This window comes from Moschus berezovskii, chromosome 3 (genome assembly GCF_049115385.1).
Source record: "Moschus berezovskii isolate FMDL1 chromosome 3, NW_MosBer_1.0, whole genome shotgun sequence".
NCBI classification, from domain to species: domain Eukaryota; kingdom Metazoa; phylum Chordata; class Mammalia; order Artiodactyla; family Moschidae; genus Moschus; species Moschus berezovskii.
This window is the reverse complement of record NC_142462.1, coordinates 100,483,142-100,507,588: the sequence shown is the minus strand read 5'-3', so window position 1 is coordinate 100,507,588 and position 24,447 is coordinate 100,483,142. Positions and strand designations below refer to the sequence as shown.

Genomic DNA, 24,447 nt, shown 5'->3' with positions numbered 1-24,447 from the left:
CCTGGCAGGTGAATTCCTATCCACTGTGCCACTAGGGAAGTCCCCATGGGTTATTTTCTTTAAAAGTCAAAGTCAAGAGTAAGAATGCCTTAAAGAATACAGAAAATTCATGTATTCAGGCAGCGTTCTAGGTGTCATTTATAGCAGAATAAAATATATCAACATCCCTGATCTCATAGAATTTTTATTCCAGTTAAGGGGAAAAGGCAATATATAATTAGTAAAATATATAGACTTTTATGCTAGAAAATGTTATATACTGAGGAGTAAAATAAAGCTGGGAAAGTAAAAGCTGGTGAAGGGGTGAGGGTGACAGTCTTTAACTTCATGTTTAGGAAAGGATTCACTGAGAAAGAACAGTTCAGAAAGGAACACTTCCTGAAGGAAGTAAAGGGGCAGTTATCAAATTTAAAAGGCTCAAAGCAGAAGTGTGTTTGACATGTTTTAAGATTAGCCAAAAGGCCAGAATGGTGGGGTGAGAATGAATGAGGGAAAGAGTAAGGGCGATCAATTCAGAGGCCCTTGTAGGCCATTGTGGGGACACCATCAATGAAGAATCATTGTAGAGTTCTGAGAATAAGGCTGACCTCCTCCGATGAGTGAATGATGGGATTATTCTAGGTGCTGTGTTGAAAATCAGTCAGTGATCAGAAAGAAGAGAACAAGAGCAGAAGAAATGTATAGATATCAACAGGACATCTTTTTGTAAAAAAAATAATAATAATTTGTTGTTTATTTACTTATTTGTGGCTGTGCTGGGTCTTTCTGCTGTGCACACGCTTTCTCTAGTTGCAGTGAGTGGGGGCTACTCTTCATTGCGGTGCACAGGCTTCTCATTGCAGTGGCTTCTCTTGTTGTGGAGCACAGGCTCTGGGCATGTGGGCTCAGTAGATGCAGCTTGTGGGCTCAGTTGCTCTGCAGCATGTGGAATCTTCCTGGATCAGGGATCAAACTTATGTCCCTTGCACTGGCAAGTGGATTCTTATCCACTGAATCACCAGGGAAGTCCATCAATAGGACATCTATACTGAAAATCCAAATGAGAGATGATCTTGGCTAGGACCGATGTAGTACAAGAGGGGTAAGTAGGAAATCATTCTGTACAGATCCTGAAAGTGAAATCAACAGGAATCAGTCATATTGAGAGCAAAAACATAAGAGAGGAGTCAAGAACAACTGGTGAGATGGAATTAAGATGAGGAAACCACTGGAAGAAGTAGTTTAGGAGTGATGATGGGATGAAGATGCTTGTTAGTCTTGTATCAGATGTCAGATATACAAGGGGGGGTGTGCTACCTAGAAGGGCAGCTGAGCTTCCTGGGAGATCCTGGAATTCAGTTCAGTTCAGTCATTCAGTTGTGTCTGACTCTGTGACCCCATGGACTGCAGCATGCCAGGCTTCCCTGTCCATCACCAACTCCCGGAGCTTGCTCAAACTCATGTCCATTGAGTCGGTGATGCCATCCAACCATCTCATCCTCTGCCGCCCCTTCTCCTCCTGCCTTATATTGGTAAGGACTTAAATAGATTTTAAGGCAGGGCTACCTGCATAACTTGTGAGGTCCAGTGAAAAATGGAAATGGCAGGCTTCCTAATTCAAAAATCATTTAAGATCTCAAAACAGTGACAGAACATTAAACCAATTATGATGTCTTTCTCAGGTGGCACCAGTGGTAAAGAACCAGGCTGCCAATGCAGGAGATATAAGAGACGTGGGTTTGATCCCTGGGTTGGGGAGATCCCCGGAGAAGGGAATGGCAATCCACTACAGCCTTCTTGCCTAGAGAATCCTATGGACAGAGGAACCTGGTGGGCTACATTCTATGGATTCACAAAGAGTCAGACACAACTGAAGTGACTTAACGTGATGTCTTTCCTAGTGAAGGAGTCTAAGTACAGACAGTACACGTGGAAAGCTGGTCCAATAGATAGATACATAGACAGACAGACAGACAGATAGAGATAAATATCCAAGGACTGAGGTCTGGGATGCATGCATGCTCAATCGTGTCTGACTCTTTGTGACCCCATGGACTATACCCACCAGGCTCCTCTGTGCTTGGATTTTTCCATCAAGAATAGTGGAGTGGGTTACCATTTCCTCCGCCAGGGGGATCTTCCATTCCCAGGGATTGAACCTGTTGTCTTCCACATTAGCAGGCATATTCATTACCACTGAGCCACCTGGGAAACCCCGAGGCCTGTGATACCTCAAGGTAATTATGTTAGTTATGTTAGAGAGAATAAGGAGGATCTCTCAGAACTGACTTAGAAGGAGATGCCAGCAAGGTATTTGAACTAAATGAAACAAAAACAATGATCAGATGATGAATATGGACTTGGGATGGTTCATCAGTACTCAGGGTCAACCCAAAGAACTGGGTCGTTGCCCCAGTGTCTGTTATGTCCAGTTGTTAAGAGAGTTTTTGATTAGCTTGGACTGTTGCACGCTAGGTTGATTTGAGCTTTCATCACCCACAAGACAACTCCAGAGTTTCTCTATAAACTGCTCTATCTTTTAAAAAAAAAGTTTTAATCACTTCTAGTAATTAATGAGCTTATATTAGTCCACTGACCAAAGCCCTTCTGAAAAGCGGAAGAAAAATCATTTATGAATACAGGTGTCACTTTGGTGGACACACAGATGAGGGAGTAGCTAACGAGGTAGAGAAAGGCGGGCTTTAAACATAAATGCAGCTTTCTCACTGGTCAGACTGTGAGGTAGCCAAATAGGACCTGGCTGGCTGGCAGAAAGTGAGATGAAACCATCGCGGGCAAGGCAGAAATATTGAGGAATAAACAATCTGTTTCTTATCAAATGGTGTAAACCCATTTGGGGAGTTAGATTTCATAATAGTTACCTTAGTTACTTAGGAGTTGAAAACTTACCAGCTTGGATATCTGTAGAGTTCTGTGTGCAGGCAACTGGTTGAAAGGTTTGAAAGCTGACCTGTCTCCTGAAGTAATGTAATCTCTTCCCTCCTTACTCTTCCTGTCGTCTTTAGTGATTCCAGGTCACGACCTACACTGAGTAGACCCTGGAAGTGCATAGATGACTCCTGCAGAGAATGAAGAAGAATCTGCACTAGGTTCCAGAAAAGATGTCATGTTAATATGCTCTATTGTGCCATCTCCTCCCTGACTTAGCTAGACATCGTTTAAATCTGTTTCACTGCATCTGATTGTTTCAGATTCAAAATGTCCAGGGGTCATAGAGGCAGAGGGAAGTGACAGGGTATCAGTGGACATAATAGAAAAGACACTCCCCTTCCTCCAAGTCCTAGTATCTTGGAGTGATAGGGGGCAGAAGCTGGGGCATAAAAGAAGGATGGAAAGAAGAAGGTTACATTAACATATCCAGTACCACTGTCAGCATTTCTCAATGGATTTATGTTGGTTATAGGAAGTTAAATATAGTTCCCTCCTAATATAGTTAGGATATTCTGGTGAGCTGTAACTTTGATATAGAAAGCCAGTACACTATTCTACTCCCTTTCAGCAAATAGGAGTTGACTTTGAGGCAAAATTTCTTTCTGCCTATTTTGAAGTACGATTACAGAAGCACTTTCCTTTATATCATATAGTCGGAGCACGGCTGTCAGCTCTTCATTAAACTGTCTACTCTGGATAACTGACTCATAGACCACTCTCTTCTTCTATATTCCTGGAAGTATGCTTTGTTGGCAGCCTTTTAGAGTCAAAGTTGTAGGGCAAATAATCTTTGTTGCACTACTACTCTTTTGTGCCTTTGAGTCATTTTATAAAAATTATGTCATTTCATCTGTAACCTTTCTATGAAAAAGTACTATTTTTCTCCATTTTGGTGACTCAGGAATAATCTGCCTGCCAAGCAGGACATGAGTTCGATCTCTGGGTAGGGAAGATCCCCTGGAGAAGGAAATGGATACCCATTCCAGTATTCTCACCTGGAAAATCCCATGGACAGAGGAGCCTGGCGGGCAAGAGTCAGACACTACTTAGCGAATAAACTACTATCATGCCAGTTCAGTTCAGTTCAGTTCAGTCGCTCAGTCGTGTCCGACTCTCCGTGACCCCATGAATCACAGCACGCCAGGCCTCCCTGTCCATCACCAACTCCCGGAGTACACTCAAACTCATGTCCACAGAGTCGGTGATGCCATCCAGCCATCTCATTCTCCGTCGTCCCCTTCTCCTCCCGCCCCCAACCTTTCCCAGCATCAGAGTCTTTTCCAGTGAGTCAACTCGTCTCATGAGGTGGCCAAAGTATTGGAGTTTCAGCTTTAGCATCAGTCCCTCCAATGAACATCCAGGATTGATCTCCTTTAGAATGGACTGGTTGGATCTCCTTGCAGTATAAGGGACTCTCAAGAGTCTTCTCCAACACCACAGTTCAAAAGCATCGATTCTTCGGCGATCAGCTTTCTTCACAGTCCAACTCTCACATCCATACATGACCACGGGAAAAACCATTGCCTTGACTAGACGGACCTTGGTCGGCAAAGTAATGTCTCTGCTTTTTAATATACTATCAAGGTTGGTCATAACTTTCCTTCCAAGGAGCAAGCGTCTTTTAATTTCATGGCTGCAATCAGCATCTGCAGTGATTTTTGAGCCCAAAAAAATGAAGTCTGACACTGTTTCCACTGTTTTTCCATCTATTTCCCATGAAGTGATGGGACCAGATGCCATGATCTTTGTTTTCTGAATGTTGAGCTTCAAGCCAACCTTTTCACTCTCCTCTTTCACTTTCATCAAGAGGCTTTTGAGTTCCTCTTCACTTTCTGCCATAAGGGTAGTGTCATCTGCATATCTGAGGTTATTGATATTTCTCCCAGCAATCTTGATTCCAGCTTGTGCTTCTTCCAGCCCAGCGTTCCTCATGATGTACTCTGCATATAAGTTAAATAAGCAAGGTGACAATATACAACCTTGACGCACTCCTTTTCCTATTTGGAACCAGTCTGTTGTTCCATGACCGGTTCTAACTGTTGCTTCCTGACCTGCATACAGGTTTCTCAAGAGGCAGGTCAGGTGGTCTGGGATTCCCATCTCTTTCAGAATGTTCCACAGTTTATTGTGATCCACACAGTCAAAGGCTTTGGCATAGTCAATGAAGCAGAAATAGATGTTTTTCTGAAACTCTCTTGCTTTCTCCATGATCCAGCGGATGTTGGCAATTTGATCTCTGGTGCCTCTGCCTTTTCTAAAACCTGCTTGAACATCTGGGAGTTCACGGTTTACATACTGCTGAAGCCTGGCTTGGAGAATTTTGAGCATGACTTTACTAGCGTGTGAGATGAGTGCAATTGTGCGGTAGTTTGAGCATTCTTTGGCATTGCCTTTCTTTGGGATTGGAATGAAGACTGACCTCTTCCAGTCCTGTGGCCACCGCTGAGTTTTCCAAATCTGCTGGCATATTGAGTGCAGCACTTTCACAGCATCATCTTTCAAGACTTGAAATAGCTCAACTGGAATTCCATCACCACCACTAGCTTTGTTCGTAGTGATGCTTTCCAAGGCCCACTTGACTTCACATTCCAAGATGTCTGGCTCTAGGTCAGTGATCACATTATCGTGACTATCTTGGTCGTGAAGATCTTTTTTGTACAGTTCTTCTGTGTATTCCTGCCACCTCTTCTTAATATCTTCTGCTTCTGTTAGGTCCATACCATTTCTGTCCTTTATCGAGCCCATCTTTGCAACCAAAGATGGAGAAGCTGTATACAGTTAGCGAAAACAAGACCAGGAGCTGACTGTGGCTCAGATCATGAACTATCATGCCATTCTACCTATAATCCTTCTATGAGAAAAGTGTTAATTTCCTCCATTTCATAGGTAAGAAATTAAAGGTCAGGGAGGAAAACAAGATCTTCAGTTCAGTTCAGTTCAGTCGCTCAGTCGTGTCCGACTCTCCGCGACCCCATGAATCACAGCACGCCAGGCCTCCCTGTCCATCACCAACTCCCGGAGTTCACTCAAACTCATGTCCACAGAGTCGGTGATGGCATCCAGCCATCTCATTCTCCGTCGTCCCCTTCTCCTCCCGCCCCTAACCTTTCCCAGCATCAGAGTCTTTTCCAGTGAGTCAACTCGTCGCATGAGGTGGCCAAAGTATTGCAGTTTCAGCTTTAGCATCAGTCCCTCCAAAGAACACCCAGGATTGATCTCCTTTAGAATGGACTGGTTGGATCTCCTTGCAGTATAAGGGACTCTCAAGAGTCTTCTCCAACACCACAGTTCAAAAGCATCGATTCTTCGGCGATCAGCTTTCTTCACAGTCCAACTCTCACATCCATACATGACCACGGGAAAAACCATTGCCTTGACTAGACGGACCTTGGTTGGCAAAGTAATATCTCTGCTTTTTAATATACTATCAAGGTCTTACAAGTGTTCAATTGCCTGGGATGTTTTATTGTCACCTGGTGGGTTGACTAAGGAATTTTACCACCCACCAGGCAACTGTAGAGTTTCTCCGTAAACCTCTATATCTTTTAAAAATTATAAATTATAAGCGCTGGTGCTGGAATTCAATTTGAGGTCTGCCTGATCATGTTCCTTCCTTACATGACTCAAATAATTAGACTATTCAACAGGTATAAAAGAAATCCAGGAGCTTTTGGAAGCATCAATCCTTTAATGTAATCTTTCCATTTTTTCTGAAATACGGGAGATACTAAAAGTCCTATCATCCATGATGCTAAGACGTTAGCGTCTCTAGAATGACAGTAGGTGGTGGCATTTTATGTCTTTGTTTATTTTGCTTTCACTGAGGTTATCATATATATGCATTTTCATTTCATTACATATTCAAAGATGAAGTTCAAAAACTCAGTCTACTCACAGTCCAAAATCCTGTTAACAAAGACTTGGCCATCATAAGGTTTTAGATTTTAGGGTATGATTTTAGTATAAATGCTTTTTATGTAGTAAACTCACATTAAAATTTTCATAAGCTGTTATAAGAGAGCACATGAGTAAGGGCAGCACTATGGCATAATTTGCAAGCATAGTGACTAATGGAGAGCTTGAAACACTAAGCACAGTACTATTTGGCCTTATTCTATGTTTATTACATCTTCTATTGAGTTGTTTTGCTGAAAGGACAGACTACAGTAATACATTTAATGTGGAAACCAGCATTCCAGAATCTACTTCATGCTCAATATTTAGTGAAATAAAATTTACTACATATTACAGAAATTATTCTGAAAAGGAAAATAAATTTATCTTGTATATTTATGGTAGCAGATAAAATTTAAAGAGTTTCAAACTAGAAAGGTGTTTATGAATTATTTAGTCTAGTATTATATGTTTTAAAAAGACCAGCAGATTAAGACTTAAAAAAAAAATCCAAGTAATCAATGTGGTGGGCTTCCCTGGTGGCTTAGTGGTAATAAACCCACCAGCCAATGCAGGAGACGTAGGTTTGATCCCTGGGTAGAGAAGATCCTCTGGAGGAAGGAGGAAATAGCAACCCACTCCAATATTTTTGCTTGGAAAATCCCATGCACAGAGGAGGCTCACAGACTGCTGTCCATGGGGTCCCAAAAAAGTTGGACACAAATTAGCAACTGAGCAGGAGCATAATCAATGCGGATGTGCCTGTCGTTTCATGGATGTTTGATCTCTGGAGGTATTTATGTTTGGTTCTTTCTTTTTTAAGTTAAATTGACTTGGCTGGGTCCAACTTGGATAAAATTGATGGTTACCTATTTGAGACACTTTGAAATATTTATACCTGTTGTTTGCATTTGGCTCTATTTTTTCTTTATATCCTTTCTGTACAGCCCATTTTCTACATAGCCTTTCTGAAGCAATACTAGCAGGAGAATAAGTAGGAATCCAAGAGGATTAACCAATGCAAGAGAAGCTTATGAGTATTCATAAGCTGCCTAAAAGTAGGTAACGTATTTTAGGGAGGTTTATGTGGTTTAAAGGCACATTGTCACATTAAACAGGACCTTCTTAATTGTAGTAGATCTTTTTTAGTTTAGTTCAGTCACTCAGTCATGTCCGACTATTTGTGACCCCATGAACTGCAGCATGCCAGGCCTCCCTGTCCATCACCAACTCCTGGAGTCCACCCAAACCCATGTCCATTGAGTCGGTGATACCATCCAACCATCTCATCCTCTGTTGGCCCCTTCTCCTCCTGCTCGCAATCTTTCCCAGCATCAGGGTCTTTTCAAATTAGTCAGCTCTTCACATCAGGTGGCCAAAGTATTGGAGTGTCAGCTTTAGCATCAGTCCTTCCAATGAATATTCAGGGCTGATTTCCTTTCAGATGGACTGATTGGATCTCCTTGCAGTCCAAGGGACTCTCAAGAGTCTTCTCCAGCACCACAGTTCAAAAGCATCAATTCTTCGGCGCTCAGCTTTCTTTATAGCCCAACTGTCACATCCATACATGACCAGTGGAAAACCATAGCCTTGACTAGACAGACCTTTGTTGGCAAAGTAAGGTCTCTGCTTTTCACTATGCTATCTAGATTGGTCATAACTTTCCTTCCAAGGAGTAAGCGTCTTTTAATTTCATGGCTGTAATCACCATCTGCAGTGATGCTGGAGCCCAGAAAAATAAATTCAGCCACTGTTTCCACTGTTTCCCCATCTACTTCCCATGAAGTGATGGGCCCAGATGCCATGATCTTAGTTTTCTGAATGTTGAGCTTTAAACCAACTTCTTCACTCTCCTCTTTCACTTTCGTCAAGAGGCTCTTTAGTTCTTCACTTTCTGCCATAAGGGTGGTGTCATCTGCATATCTGAGGTTATTGATATTTCTCCTGGCAATCTAGATTCCAGCTTGTGCTTCCTCCAGCCCAGCTTTTCTCTGCATATAAGTTAAATAAGCAGGGTGACAATATACAGCCTTGACATACTCCTTTTCCTATTTGGAACCAGTCTGTTCCATGTCCAGTTCTAACTGTTGCTTCCTGACCTGCATACAGGTTTCTCAATAGGCAGGTCAAGTGGTCTGGTATTCCCATAACTTTCAGAATTTTCCACAGTTTATTGTGATTCACACAGTCAAAGGCTTTGGCATAGTCAATAAATCAGAAATAGATGTTTTTTCTGAAACTCTCTTGTTTTTTCGATGACCCATCAGATGTTGGCAATTTGATCTCTGGTTCCTCTGCCTTTTCTAAAACCAGTTTGAACATTTGGAAGTTCGTGGTTCACGTATTGCTGAAGCATGGCTTGGAGAATTTCAAGCATTACTTTACTAGCATGTGAGATGCATGCAACTGTGCGGTAGTTTGAGCAATCTTTGGCATTGCCTTTCTTTGGGATTGGATTTAAAACTGACCTTTCCCAGTCCTTTGGCCACTGCTGAGTTCTCCAAGTTTGCTGGCATATTTTATAGCATATCTTTCAGGATTTGAAATAGCTCAATTGGAATTCCATCATCTCCACTAGCTTTGTTCGTAGTGATGCTTTATAAGGCCCACTTGACTTCACATTCCAGGATGTCTGGCTCTACGTGAGTGATCACACCATCGTGATTATCTGGGTCGTGAAGATCTTTTTTGTACAGTTCTTCTCTGTATTCTTGCCACCTCTTCTTAATATTCTGCTTCTGTTAGCTCCCTACCATTTCTGTCCTTTATTGAGCCCATCTTTGCAAGAAATATTCCCTTGGTATCTCTAATTTTCTTGAAGAGATGTCTAGTCTTTCCCATTCTATTGTTTTCCTCTATTTGCATTGATCACTGAGAAAGGCTTTCTTATCTCTCCTTTCTATTCTTTGGAACTCTGCATTCAGATGCTTATATTTTTCCTTTTCTCCTTTGCTTTCACTTCTCTTCTTTTCATAGCTTTTTGTAAAGCCTCCTCAGACAGCAAGTTTGCTTTTTTGCATTTCTTTTCCATGGGGATGGTCTTGATCCCTGTCTCCTGTACAATGTCACAAACCTCCGTCCATAGTTCATCAGGCACTCTATCTATCAGATATAGTCCCTTAAATCTATTTCTCACTTCCACTGTATTGTTCTCTCAAATATAATATAGGTTTTCACTTGTTGGCAGGTAGCCTAGTCAAAGCAATGGTTTTTCTATTAGTCATGTATGGATGTGAGAGTTGGACTATAAAGGAAGTTGAGCACCAAAGAATTGATGCTTTTGAACTGTGGTATTGGAAAAGACTCTTGAGGGTCCCTTGGACTGCCAGGAGATCAAACCAATCAATCCTACAGGAAATCAGTCTTGAATATTCATTGGAAGGACTGATGCTGAAGCTCCAATACTTTGGCCACCTGAGACCTGACTCATTGGAGAAGACCCTGATGCTGGGCAAGATTGAAGGCAGGAGGAGAAGAGGATGACAGAGGATTAGATGGTTGGATGGCATCACCGACTCAATGTACATGAGTTTGAGTAATCTGTGGGAGTTGGTGATGGACAGGGAAGCCTGGTGTGCTGCAGTCCATGGGGTCACAAACAGTTGGACACGACTGAGTGACTGAACTGAACTGAGCCTGAGAGGTCGTGGCATGTACTAATTTATCACTTTGCTGAGGGATGTATTTTCATGATGCCTCTACTGAGGCTGGCCACCCACTCCAGTATTCTTGCCTGCAGAATCCCACTTACAGAGGAACCTAGTGGGCTGCAGTCCAAGGGGTCACAAGCAGTAGGACACGACTGAAGTGACTTAGCATGCACATGAACATGCAAGGCCAACCTTTATAGTCTGGATTCACATCTCATTATTTTGTTTCTCATTTAAAGCGTCATCAATCCCAATGTCCATTTCACAGAATGGAATGTATAGAAAACACATTTTATATTATTTGTGTAAATCAAGGGGTACTTGAAGATCTTCATATACTTGAAAATAATGAGTGGTATCTAAGTAATCATTGTTGTTTAGTTGCTAAGTCATGTCTTGACTCTTTGTGACCCCTGTGGACTGTAACCCATCAGACTCCTCTGTCCATGGGATTCTCTTGGCAAAAATACTGGAGTAGCTTGCCATTTCCTTCTCCAAGTAATTATTATGTAATTACATTATGTATATAATTATCATGTAATTTCTTATTATTATTACATATTGAATAATTATTATTTAATTTCTGTATTATGAGTGGTATCTAAGTAATTATTATGTATTTTTTAGAGATATGTAAGGAAAAATGTGGATTACAGATCCTAAGGAAGCTTATACTCTAATTGTATGTTTTATATGAATTATTACAAAGTTTACATAAATGACTATATTTACATAGTTACACATTAACAAGTGCTCCAGTGTATTTATTTTTCAGTGCATTAGTACTCAGACACCCCACTCCAGTACTCTTGCCTGGAAAATCCCATGGACAGAGGAGCCTGCTGGGCTACAGTCCATGGGGTCACTAAGAGTCGGACCCGACTGAGCAACTTCATTTTCACTTGTCACTTTCATGCATTGGAGAAGGCAATGGCACCCCACTCCAGTGTTCTTGCCTGGAGAATCCCAGGGACGGGGGAGCCTGCTGGGCTGCCGTCTATGGGGTCGCACAGAGTCGGACATGACTGAAGTGACTTAGCATCAGCAGCAGTGCTCAGAAGTAAAATAAGGACAATATAATTAAAATAAGATTTATTATGGAAGACTTCCTGGAGGAGGTCAACTTTGAAACAAGCCAATCCTGAAATATCCCTACCTGATGGGTGTTCTTACACTCATGATAGGGTTTTAAGCAAAGAGCAGCTTTAGTGGTAGATAAACTGAATTTAAACTCAGTAATTCATGGGATATGATTTCTCAGACAAGGACAACCTCTTTAGTGGTGTCTGAAGTTCTCTTCACAGGTTGGACAGTGTCTTACCTCAAGGCTTTGTCTTCTGTTAATAGAAACAGTCTCCCCTAGAAAAAGGCAGCCATAGGCTGATTCAAGTATTTATTCTTGAAGATATATGTATTTTGAGCCTTTATTAAAAAGGACACAATTTGTTTCGGTCCTGGGGATTACCAGATGCAATCTGACAACTTTATGTTTTCATAGGTATCATTACACATGAATAGATATTAATGAAGATCATGTAGATGATAAAGGGATCTGTTCATAATCTTAAAACATGGCTACTTTGTGGCCTCAGTATTCCAGCTTATTTGGGAAAAATTATCTTTTGAGCTCAGGAAATGAAAAATGTTAGTAAATCAAAGGTCTTTATTTTTAAAGATGTGAGTTTGAGTGAACTCCGGGAGTTGGTGATGGATAGGGAGGCCTGGCGTGCTGTGATTCATGGGGTCGCGGAGAGTCGGACACGACTGAGTGACTGAACTGAACTGATATATTCATATAATAGAATATTACTGACTCTCAAAAAAAAAAAAAAAAAGGAAATCTTGACATTTGTGGCAACATGGATGAACCTGGAGGACATTATACTAAGGGAAATTACCCAGATACTGAAAGACAAATGCCACATGATTTCACTCACATGTGTTCAGTCACTCAGTTGTGTCCAATTCTTGGCGACCCCATGGACTGCAGCACACCAGGCTTCCCTGTCCATCACTATCTCCCTGAGTTTGCTCAAACTCATGTCACTGAGTCAATGATGCCATCCAACCATCTCATCCTCTGTTGACCCTTTTCCTCCTGCCCTCAATATTTCAAGCATCAGGGTCTTTTCCAATGAGATGGCTCTAAAATAGCCTAACTATTTAAAAAATATTTTAAATAGGCAGACTCATAGAAGCAGGGAGCAGAATGGTGGTTACCAAGGGCAAGGGGAAGGGGAGCTGGGGAGATACTCTTCAAAACGTATGAACTTCCAGTTATGCAAGATGAATATGTGACTATAGTAAAATTACTGAATTGCATACACTTGAAATTTGCTAAGAAATTTGTTTAAACATTCTCACCAAAAAGTAAAATAAAATAAAAAAAAATGAATAAGAGTCTTCCCTGGTGATCCAGTGGTTAAGAATATGACTTTCAATGCAGGGGATATGGGTTCGATCCCTGGTTATGGAACTAATATCCCACATGTTGTTGGCAACCACAGCCATGTACTGCAGTGAAGAGCCTCAGAGCTGCAACTAAGACCTTCTGTAGCCAAATTAAAAAAAAAAAATGAATGAAAGAAAGAAAATGGTAACTGTGATGGATACATTAATTAACTTGATTGAGATAATTTCATAATATGTTCAGCAAAATATCAGGTTCTATACTTAAATATATAGAATTTCTATGTTTTGATTATACCTCAATAATACTGGGGAAGAGAAAAGATTAAAATACTATCATGTCTGTTTTCATAACAAAATGAAAAAGCCAAAAGCAATGATTTTATGCTTGACTTTTTCAGCTCATTAACCTCTAGATTGCAGGAAGAAAAATCTTCCATAGCGCCTTCTCTTTGTAAGCACCAGAACAGTCAATTTCAGTGAAATAAGGATAAAAAATGAACACACAGGGAGAATTCTCAAAATGCAGATGTCAGGACCCATTCCCAAAGGGCGTATTTCAATCCTGGAAGGAGGAATTCTTTTGTTATTTTCTAAAAGCACCCACATTAATTTTGATCTGAGGCTGTCATCTAGAACCCCCTCAAAATTATCCTTGGGTGGGAGAGGCTGTTAAGAAAATCAAGCCCTTATGGCATGCTTGTGATTTATCAGGTTTGGAAGCTCAACTTAAGTCATTTTGTGTAGATGCAAACACTAGCATTATTCAAGCAATGGTGTGAAATAGTGATGTTATGGACTATTTCACTCCCAGTCTATTTCTCCTGTATATAATTTACCTTCTAGGCTTCTAAGTTTATTGTTTAAAGGATAACGTTTGACCCTGGGATACCCCCCTGAAGAAGGTTTGTGTGACATAAAGTGTTAGCTTTTTGCTAGACTAGCTTTGTTCCCTTCCTTATATATGGTTAATTACAAGCTAAACAGGAAGTTAAGCTCCATCAGCCTACTTGTTTTTTGGTCTGTTTTAAGGAATTGAGCTTTATCAGTAATAGAATGTTTGACTATAAGTAAGGGTAATTTTAATAAGGACCTTTTAGAAGAGAAGCTGAAATAATTTCAGGAAGTGGTTGTGTTATTTGCTGTATCATATAGATCAGGCTTACCAACATTGATTCCTTTTTTTTTTTTTCCTTCCTCAGATGTACATCCAGACAACAACACTCACTGTCTCCATGAGTTTAAGTGCTTCGGTGTCTCTAGGCATGCTATATATGCCCAAGGTTTATATTATAATTTTTCATCCAGAGCAGAACGTTCAAAAACGCAAGAGGAGCTTCAAGGCTGTGGTGACCGCTGCCACCATGCAAAGCAAACTGATCCAAAAAGGCAATGACAGACCAAATGGCGAGGTGAAAAGCGAACTCTGTGAGAGTCTTGAAACCAACAGTAAGTCATCCGTAGACTTTCCGATGGTCAAGAGCGGGAGCACTTCCTGATAGATGTACGTTGAACATTCTTCTACTAGTCTTGGGGACTGTACAACATGGTTCCAGGGGCATGGTGGTACCCACACACCATGAGGCCATCACGATGGTTAGAACCGTTTGGTTAGAACCGAAGGATTTCAATGCAAGTGGCTCCTCTCCAGAGCATGAACATAGACACAAATTCTCTTTCACAAAGAGTGACACTCAAGTCTCTCTTGTGAAGCGTCACAGAGCTTGAAGCTTGGAACTAGGTTCCATTTATAAAATTATCCTTTAGTGTTCACTCTCCAATTGGTAGTTCAATATGGGTTGCTCTTCATAGAATTAGTAGTTAACTAGTATTTATATAGCATGTTACCAAAGATCTTACACAAATAGCATGTGTGTGTGCTAAGTTGCTTCAGTTGTTTTCAACTATTTGTGACCCCATGGACTGTAGCTTGCCAGGCTCCTCTGTCCATGGGATTCGCTAGGCAAGAATACTGGAGTGGGTTACCATACCCTCCTCCAAGGGATCTTCACAACCTAGGGATCAAACCTGTGTCTCCTGCTTTCCAGGCAGATTCTTGACCCACTGAGCCATCAGGGAAGCCCCTTACACAAGTAGACAATATGCTATTTAGGTAGAGGAGAAAGCTAGTTAGCCAACATTTATTTCCCCAAAGTGATCCCCTTCTCTGGCTTTCATTGATCTCTCTAATTCTTAATATATATTCAGAAAGAGTTCTTCTCTGAAAGTCTCATGACCCTGAATATAGGACTTTTGCTACAACCACCCCTCCACTTTTCCTTTCCTCGCCTGTTTTCCTTTTCTCTGTATTCATCCCTGAAGAAGCACATAATTATACACTATTACCAAACTAATCCAGTAGAGTTTAACTGAACTATTCAAGTCCATCTTGGTATCTATTGAAGAACAGCAAATTGAAAGTATGTATTGCAAAATACCAGAAAGTTGAATACAGTGAGAGTACACACACACACACACACACACACACACACACACACACACACACACTTTCTCTCTCAGATTCTTCCAGGAGGCTTTATCTCCTGTTCTCTGTACATTTGACATGAAATACAGGGATGATTGAGTTGATTTTAGCTGATTCAATTATTAAAACAACTTAATCTACAACACTGTCTACTTTAATGCCCTATATGCAGAACTATCTTTAGTAAATAAGCATGTATTAATTAAACTTACTGGCTTCAATTACTGTCAGACTTCTTGGAATGACTGGCCAGATCCTCTAGGAAGATGACCTTCAGTTCATGAATATCAAATTTATCTATATATCTATTCACCCTTCTGCAAATGTGAACCCTTAAAAAAGTACAAGAGAAGGCACAATAAGGATTGGTTTGGTATCAAATTGTTAAAACCACCTCTGATTATAGGTAGGGAATTGATTAATAGTGGAGATATTTGGGCACTTAGCAGAGGGTGTACTAAAACTACTCTTAAAGGCATTCTATCAGAGTAGAATGCTTGTGACTTGAGGGCAGAATCTAATGTGCTTCCCTGCCTTGAAAGCATCAGTTCAGGAAGTTAATACCTATTGTAGGATGTCAATAAACTACTCTTGGCCAGTGATACAGTTTGAACACTGGCACGTCTCAGTATGACTCAACAGAGTCTATAGATGCACTTGGTTTTTAACAGCAATCCAAAGGACTTTATATAATATGGTTGCAAATGGAAACAAGCAAATATACAGTGAAGTAAATATCAGTTATCCTGGATTTACCTCTGGAACGTAGTAAGGAAAAAAATAATCAACTTTTTCCACCCCTTTAAAAAATAAATTGCTTCCCTGAAGGGAAAATTTCCAGTGTTGATAAAGACTAATCCCATGTCATAGAAATAAGTCTAACACATTTTGTTTTCCTTCTATTATTTTCTATTGACGCTGAAATGGAAATTTCATAGCATGAGTACATTTCCCTATTTCTTCTGAAATAAGAATGAAAGATTACAAAAGTGGAGCCTCTCTGGTGGGTAATCCTATAATATTCTGGAGGAGTCGAATGCTTACTTTTGGAAGATGAAAGAAACCTAAGATAAGGTGAATCAAGATAAAGTCAATTATGACCTCAAAGAAGGTTAAACTGTACTTTGTAGTTTTCATCTTTTACAGGAGTGGTTTGGGTTGAATAAATTAGGCTCAGATAAAGTAATTACAGTTCAGACATTCAAGAAATAGTGTAGGAAATCTTCACACATCCTTCTTCCATCCTACTCCCTGTAACCACTATTAACCTTTGCTTACTTAGATGACTAGCAACCATGGACCCCGTGGATGCCTATCCCCTCTGCCACATGTTTGAATGGAGTCAAAAGTCTTCCAAAATCACAAACTCTCTAAAACTACCAAAAACTTGAAGAGATTAAATGCAATATTTTTCTTCTATAAGAACATTTTATGTCTTTGGAAGTATAATTGAAAACTCGAAAAACTTTGCCATTAAATTCTCTGTAACTAGTATTATACCTCCTTGGATTTGAAATGCCTCCTTGCAAAACTGAGGGAGCCCATTCTCAACCAGTCCAAGCTGGTTAATCCACTGGGACTGTGTCCATGTTTTTGCATTCTCATACTTTCTGCTATCAGATTTTTGATAAATCACACTCACTACCATGATATGACAATGACATACAGGATAGTATTTTGTAAACCATAAATCACTGTAAAAAGTAAATGTATCATTGCTGTCTTGAAAATATAAATTGGCCTGGTGGGTTCATAGAAAAGAGAAGACAAAATTCAAAAACTATTGTTTTAGCATCTCTATTTTTAATATGTGAAGGATTTTGATAATTATGGCTACTGTTCTACAGTTCGAATTTTTTTTCAAATTAGCTGTGTATTTATGATATACATGCAATATTTTTTCTTCAAATTGATAGATCTCTACAAGTCCCTCATACTTAAGCTATTTCATCATAAAGATGACTTATTAATGCCTGAAATTCTGATCATACATATAAGGTTTTAAAGCTTCTAAAGGTACATAGAATAAATAAAAGGAATGCAAAGCTGGAAGGTACACCAAACAAGTCCATGTTAATGACTGAATTTACAGAACACTACATTGCACACATAAAAAGGTCAAGTTTGTTTCATAAAACTTCTCCTGAAAAGAGAGTTAGGAACAAAGTTGATATATATGAATTTTATCAACGGTACCCAATTAACAAATGCTGTAACATAGTAGTCCTTAAGCTCTGTTCATGCATAATTCATGAGAACAGCTGCTGTTGGAGGTAGATCCGCTTTCTCTGGCTTAGAAACCCAGTGTGTGTGCACAGGAAATTCACCGTTGCTGCATTCAAACCTGATTTTCACGAAGCATATCCATCATCAGAAGTATTATATTAGCTCATATGTGCATCTCTGAATCCTTCGTGTTCTGTAACACTGCTGGGATGAAGGCAAAAGTACTGCTGCTGCCATGAAAATCTGCAGACATACCTCCTTCTATTGAGCTTCACTTGATTCTGTTTCCCAGATACTGCATCTTTTTTTTTTTTTCAAAAAACTGAGCATTTATGGCAAACTTGCATTGTTGGATGATGGTTAGCATTTTTTAGCAATATTTTTGTCTAATTAAGGTATGTGCATTATGTTTTTAGACACACTATTATTACATACTTTATAGACTATAGAATGCTATAAGCAGAGTTATTATTATTTGGCCATGTGTTGCCAAATCCCTGTGTGGGACTTAGTTCCCTGACCAGGGATAGAACTCGTGCACCCTGCACTGGGAGCTCAGAGTTTTAACCACTGGACTTCCAGGGAAGTCCTAATGTAACCTTTATATGCACTGCGTGTGTGCGTGCCTATGTGCTGAGTCACTTCAGTCGTGTCCAACATTTAACAACCCCATGAACTATAGCCCCCAAGGCTCCTCTGTTCATGAGATTCCCCAGGCAAGAATACTGGAGTGGGTTGCCATTTCCTTCTCCAGGGGATCTTCCAGATCGAGAGATCGAACCTGCATCTCCTGCATTGGCAGGTGGGTTCTTTACCACTACTGCCACCTGGGAAGCCCTTATATACACTGACTTGCAAAAAACATTCACACAACTTGCTTTACTGTGTGCAATATCATTTTACCTAGTGGTCTGGCCCACAAAATCTAGATTGGTTTCTGAATAATGGAAAAGATATGACTTAAAATTCAGAAGTGTTCAGAGCCTTACATCCTTTTTCTAATAAAAAAAATTATGATTACTTTCCTTTTGAAAATTATAGTCTTAGCTCTCAGTAGAATTCTACCATCTTTTTCTGGCGGTCACTTCTAAGAGTCCAAAAAATAAAACATGAATTTATAAAGAGGTTTAGAGTCTTAAAATTGGAATGATCCTTGAAGAGTAACATCTGAATATCATCTTCGTCAAGGTCTTTTGGTTATTGTTCTTCTGTTACCTCCATAATTTTTCTTTCTAGCCATCTTCAAATCTGATAAGTATTTCTTACATGTTTAGTTATTAAATATATTGAACATGGCAAAAAGTTGAGTGTTTTTCTTTCAGGACCATTTTTTTAACTCATAATTTTTCTTTGTCAACAAAGATCATATGAAAGTCTTTCAAAAGCATAGCTGAAATATAGATTTTATTTTCTTAGAAAATATTTAGAGGCATATGATAGCATTATACAAACAAGAAAGAAAAAAAAAATTGAAAATGAACTAAAGACCATAAAAATCACTGTCCCATTTTACACCAAACCAAATGGAGCAGACACCTTAAGCATTCCATATTGATTCTCTAAGAAAACTGCTATTGCCCCACAAATCTCCCCTGCCTCTGTCCTCACAAAAACCCAATGTTATGGATTGTGGACCAGTGATGAAACTGATATAACCTGGTTTAGTGACGTTTTTGCACTTATTTTGTAGAGAAGAGGATGCAGTTTAAAACCAAGTCTAAGATCTACTTCCTTTCAATTGCACGTCAATAATAACCTAATGTGAGCAAAGTAGAAAGATAATGCAGATACGTCCCATGTTTTTGGCATGAAGCTCATGATAGTCAAGGAAATAAAAATAGCAAAAACATCTACTATTAGAACATTCTGGGCTACTTGCTTTAATTTTACTGATTGTGGTCTTTAGGTAATGCTGGTCTCTGATAAAAAATTATCTGGTCAATTATCAGAGTTCATGCACACTAAAATGGAATGAGTCTAATCACCCATTATTTCAGACAAGGAACTTTACAATTTTCTTATTCAGTGTTCAAAAGTAAATATCATTGTCTAAAAAGAAAGTCTGTTTCACTTTGAATTGAATTTATGTAGTGAAATACATAAGCTTCGCTAGTGGCTCCATGGTAAGGAACTTGCCTGCCAATTCAAGGGATGAGGGTTCGATCCCTGAGTTAGGAAGATCTCCTGGAGAAGGAAATGACAACCTACTCCAGTATTTTTGCCTGGGAAATCCCATGGACAGAGAAGCCTGGTGGGCTACAACCCATGGAGGGGGGGGTCCCAAAAGAATCAGACACAACTTAGTGACTAAACAACAAAGTGAAACGTAGATGTTTAGCATTTTTTCTTCTTTTTTCTTATTCATTCCAGAGTTCCACTGAAAAATAGAACATTACATTTGAATTTTAGAACAGAGATTTAGTCCATCACAGCTTTCAAAAACACAAAGGAATTATCTGGATTTAGACTTGTATTCCTGGAAATTTAAGTATGAATATCAATTTGACTTAGAATATTTTCTTGTTCATACCTGTTTAATAATCTTAAATAATGGATTTTATTTCACAGTAAGCTGGTACCAGAAAAATTAATTATTCATTTGCTTCTTCAAGTCTTTATTTTTTAAACATCTCCATTTGTATCCTTTTGATGAAACCAGACCATAAATATGTGTTGGCAATACATTTTACTACATTCACTTTTAGAATTTAAAAGTATTATATTTAAATAAAAGATATATTCATTCTCAAAGCATGACTAATTATAATGACTGACCCTTTTTTGGTCATCAAACAGGCTCAAAAAATTGATGTCTTTAATATGGATTATAAAAAAAAATCCTTTTTTATTTTGCAGGATACAGAATTGATCTGTTCTTTCATTTTTTTTTATACTGTAAATCTCTGTTAATCAAAACACACATTAAATAGAATTTTGCCTAACTTTATTAAACACCAAGGTGTTCATATTTTTAATTTTCTGCTAAATTTGTATATTATAAATGAGACTAGTGGTTTCATAGATCAAAAATTCTGCTTTTTATTTCTACAGATGTTGAATTCCTACCACGTGGTTTAAAAAAACATGTTGTAAAGACCAAGTATCATAAAAAGTCTTTATAATTTGAATTTTAAGATCATTTTAACAAACTGATGTTTTATCCTGTACTATAATTTGTCTTAATTTGTCTTAACAGCTTCCTCCACCAAGACGACATATATCAGCTACAGCAATCATTCAATCTGAAACAGGGAAATGATACAATATGAAGAAATGTGGTATGCGATCTTAAACAATGAACGTGACACCACCAACACTCACTCCTGGAGATCTCTGTAGACTACAATCAATCAAATCAATAGTCAATCTTGTAAGGAACAAAAAGTAGCCACAAGCCAAAAGTATTAATAATAGGGAGTGAAGAAACCCGTTTTATACAATACAACCAATGAGTGTCAAGCTAAAGTATTGCTTATTCATGAGCAGTTAAAAAAAATCACAAAAGGAAACTAATGTTAGCTTGTGAAAAAAACAAAAACAAAAACAAATGCTGTTGAAATATGAAATAAACCTTGTCTGATGTTATTCTTGTAAGTATTTTTCTGTGATTGTGAGAACTCCTGTTCCTGTCCCACATTGTTCAACTTGTATAAGACAATGAGTCTGTTTCTTGTAACGGCTGACCGGATTGAAGCCCTGGGTTGTGCTAAAAATAAATGCAATGGTTGACGCATGCAATTTTTTATACAAATAATTTATTTCTAATAATAAAGGAATGTTTTGCAAATGTTGAGAGTTGTTTTGTTCCAGTTTTAAAGCCAGGGAAAACTCTTTCCAGTTGGTACTTCTGCTGTTATTTAACTCCTGCTGTAAAAGGCCTGATGTGCCAAGAAAATTGGAGAAGGAAATGGCAATCCACTCTAGTACTCTTGCCTGGAAAATCCCATGGACAGAGGAGTCTGGTAGGCTACAGTCTATGGGGTCGCAAAGAGTCAGACACAACTGAGCGACTTCACTTAAAATACTATTTCCTCGAGGAATGTGTTTTTCTATATTTCCTTGAGGAATGTGTTTTTCTATATTTCCTTGTATGTGAAGAAGATTGTTTTTTATTTCTATATCAAAAAGAATTATTTGTGTAAGACTTTGAGACTATGTCAAGATTTATGTGGTAGTTTTTCATAGCAGTTGCCTCTTTTCTGAAGAATCAAGCAGTAGTTTCAGGTCAGTTGCTTCAGGTATCATAATTAACAAATGATGAGTTAAACATTATACGTGACTTGTGAGAATGTAATCTGAAAGTCATCATCTAAAAGTATATCCAAGTATCACTGAAATTCTCCATTTTCTAAGTCAAACTTTTGCATAATGAAATAGTCCAAGGTGTATAATATTAACTTTTTCTCACCTGGACCTGGTGTCCAGTGAAATCAATGAAGTAATGACCCTTATCCAATACATTCCTCAAAGCACAGAATTAACATATTTATTCTCTTGACATCACTAAAGAAACCACAGTTCAGATAACATGTCAATGCTTTCTTATTTTCCAAATGAAAACATTCATTGGTTCATAGAACAGTATCATTAAAGAGAGAGAGAACAGGGAGTCTGTGTCACGCTAATAAACCATGCTAGGCTGGCTAAAAGGACCCTGTTAAAGACTTCAAATCTGCTACCATTGTTGTCATGGGTGCCTCTTATCTACACAGTCCCAGACATCCATCAAGTCAATGGGTCTCTAAGATCATTTTGTTAGTAAATGTTCTCTCTGCTGAGTTAGCTTGGATGGCTCATTGCACTCCTTATAAAGAGCTACCTGTGCTCTGTAACTTCAACTAGGATATTGACAGTCACTTTATTTAATATAGAGGGTTGAAGTAGAATAGTTCAGGCACCTTCAACACAGAGTAACATTTCCTAGACCCCAACCCAGAGAGCTGCATACAGAAGGAAATGGGTACTTATTGGCCTTTTGTTATAGTATCTGTTGCTTGTAGATAATATGTAAATCAAGACAGAGCATTATTTTCAAGTTTTCAGATAATCTGAATTACTGATAAATACAATCTTGTATTCAGGACTGTAAACCCATCTCTAGGTGTGCCTTTCTAGATAAGACCTAGTTTAAAACAAAATAAACTTATAACTACATATTTAATATATTTTATTGTGCCATGTAGCTCCGTATCAACAGCTAACCAAGAAAATTAATTATGATCATATTTTAAATTTTAAATGGACAGTTTTCTTTGTATTGGAGATTACTATCCATTTTTGCAATTTTTTTAAACTAGAAAGTATACAGATGTTTGGCTGAGGGAAAAAATGCTTGAATTTTGCAAGCCTTGTATTTCATTCAGAGAGCAAAATTCAAGTATATATTCATATTTTCGTTTAATAATTGACTCTGGTCAGGGTAAGTAGATGCAACAGAGTGATTATGAGAGCAAAGCTGGACCAACAGTGGGTTTTTATTATTATGATGACTTTTTCCTTTTAAGGCTTTAGGAAGAAAAATAAAACATTAAGCCAAATTCATGACATTTCCAAATTGTTTTTCCAGTTACAAACTTACTAATGTGTTGTCTTTCCTAAGTGCTTTTAAATAATTGATAATTCTTTGGTGTTCTACAAATTTTTATTTAGCTCATAATAGAGTTGAATAATAGTTTTCATAGATTTACATATGCCAATTATCTTGTATAACATAATCTCAGTGGGAAATTTTCTTCCTGATGAAACTATCATCTCCCTAGGCAATGGGGAGGCAATAAACTCCCTCACCCTCTTATAGTAGGAGCTGGAACGTTCTGACCTCCACTGAAGCTATTTTCTCAGGAGATCATCATACAGCCTGGGACAGTGTGGGAGACATCTTGTAAGGAGAAGGATTTAGCATGTGCCTAGTAATGGTTCATAAGTCCTATGCTTTAAAATGAACTGCCTGTGTACTATAGATAAGCAAATGCAAAGTTGCATGGAAATAATATAGTATTATATTCTTTAGAATCGACCTTGTGTTTTATTCTGGCCAGGAAATGTCACATCTAATCTCAGCATGCCAGAGGGAATGCTAAAAATGTAGCCTAAGGTAGTATTCAGCAAATGTCACTTGTAGACAATAAGCAACATATTAGTGTGACCTTGGGCCAACCAAATTAAAAAAAAAAAATTAGCTTATACTTGCTAATATTTAAAGGCGTCTGAATCAGTGATGGTTGAGCTGGCACAGACTAATTTTATTTTTAAGGAAAACATCATAAATTTAAATTTGAGGGGTGACCACTGGGACATGAATAGGGAGCTAAATGATTAAGCTTAATTTTTGGTGTTTATCAGAAATTTTCACAGAAAATTTATTATTTTAGAACAGGATTTTACTTTTTTAAAGTAGATACCATATTATAGGAAATCTCACTAACAACAGAAGTTTGTGTTGTTTTCTTTCCTTCCCTTTTGACTCTATATTCTATTATTTACCAATGACAGTGGAGAATAACAATTTTCTAAATTATGTCAGCCAACAGTGATATTTTATTCAGTCAGTAAGTGGAAGAAATGCCATTCTTAAACTCTATTATGCAACATTACCAATTTTTCTCACTTCATTTATTTAATTTCCTTTAATGCGAGTATTTCATCTACCTTTTAGAATAAAATTACTAAAAATAACAATAAGGTTGCATGAAAGGATGAATAAGAAATAATACCAAATTATAGAATATTCTAATCATACAAAATAATCTTTAGAAATGCTTCTTTTTGCTTTTATTATTGCTCCCTTTTAATGGACATATGAATAATGAAGAAACATTTGACCATAGCTAGAAGAAAAGATTTCCTTAAGAA

General features: G+C 38.4%; 1 protein-coding gene across 1 annotated transcript in view; it reads left to right on the top strand.

Moving 5' to 3' along the window:
• Window positions 1-21,225, top strand: part of GRM8 (glutamate metabotropic receptor 8) — a 923,112-nt gene extending 901,887 nt beyond the window's left edge. Inside the window, exons 10-11 of the mRNA XM_055421210.2 lie at window positions 14,087-14,333; window positions 20,792-21,225. Of these exons, the coding sequence (XP_055277185.1) occupies window positions 14,087-14,333; window positions 20,792-20,841 (297 nt within the window). The 3' untranslated portion in view covers window positions 20,842-21,225. The remainder of the gene's footprint in view (window positions 1-14,086; window positions 14,334-20,791) is intronic.
• The last annotated feature ends 3,222 nt before the right edge of the window (window positions 21,226-24,447 follow it).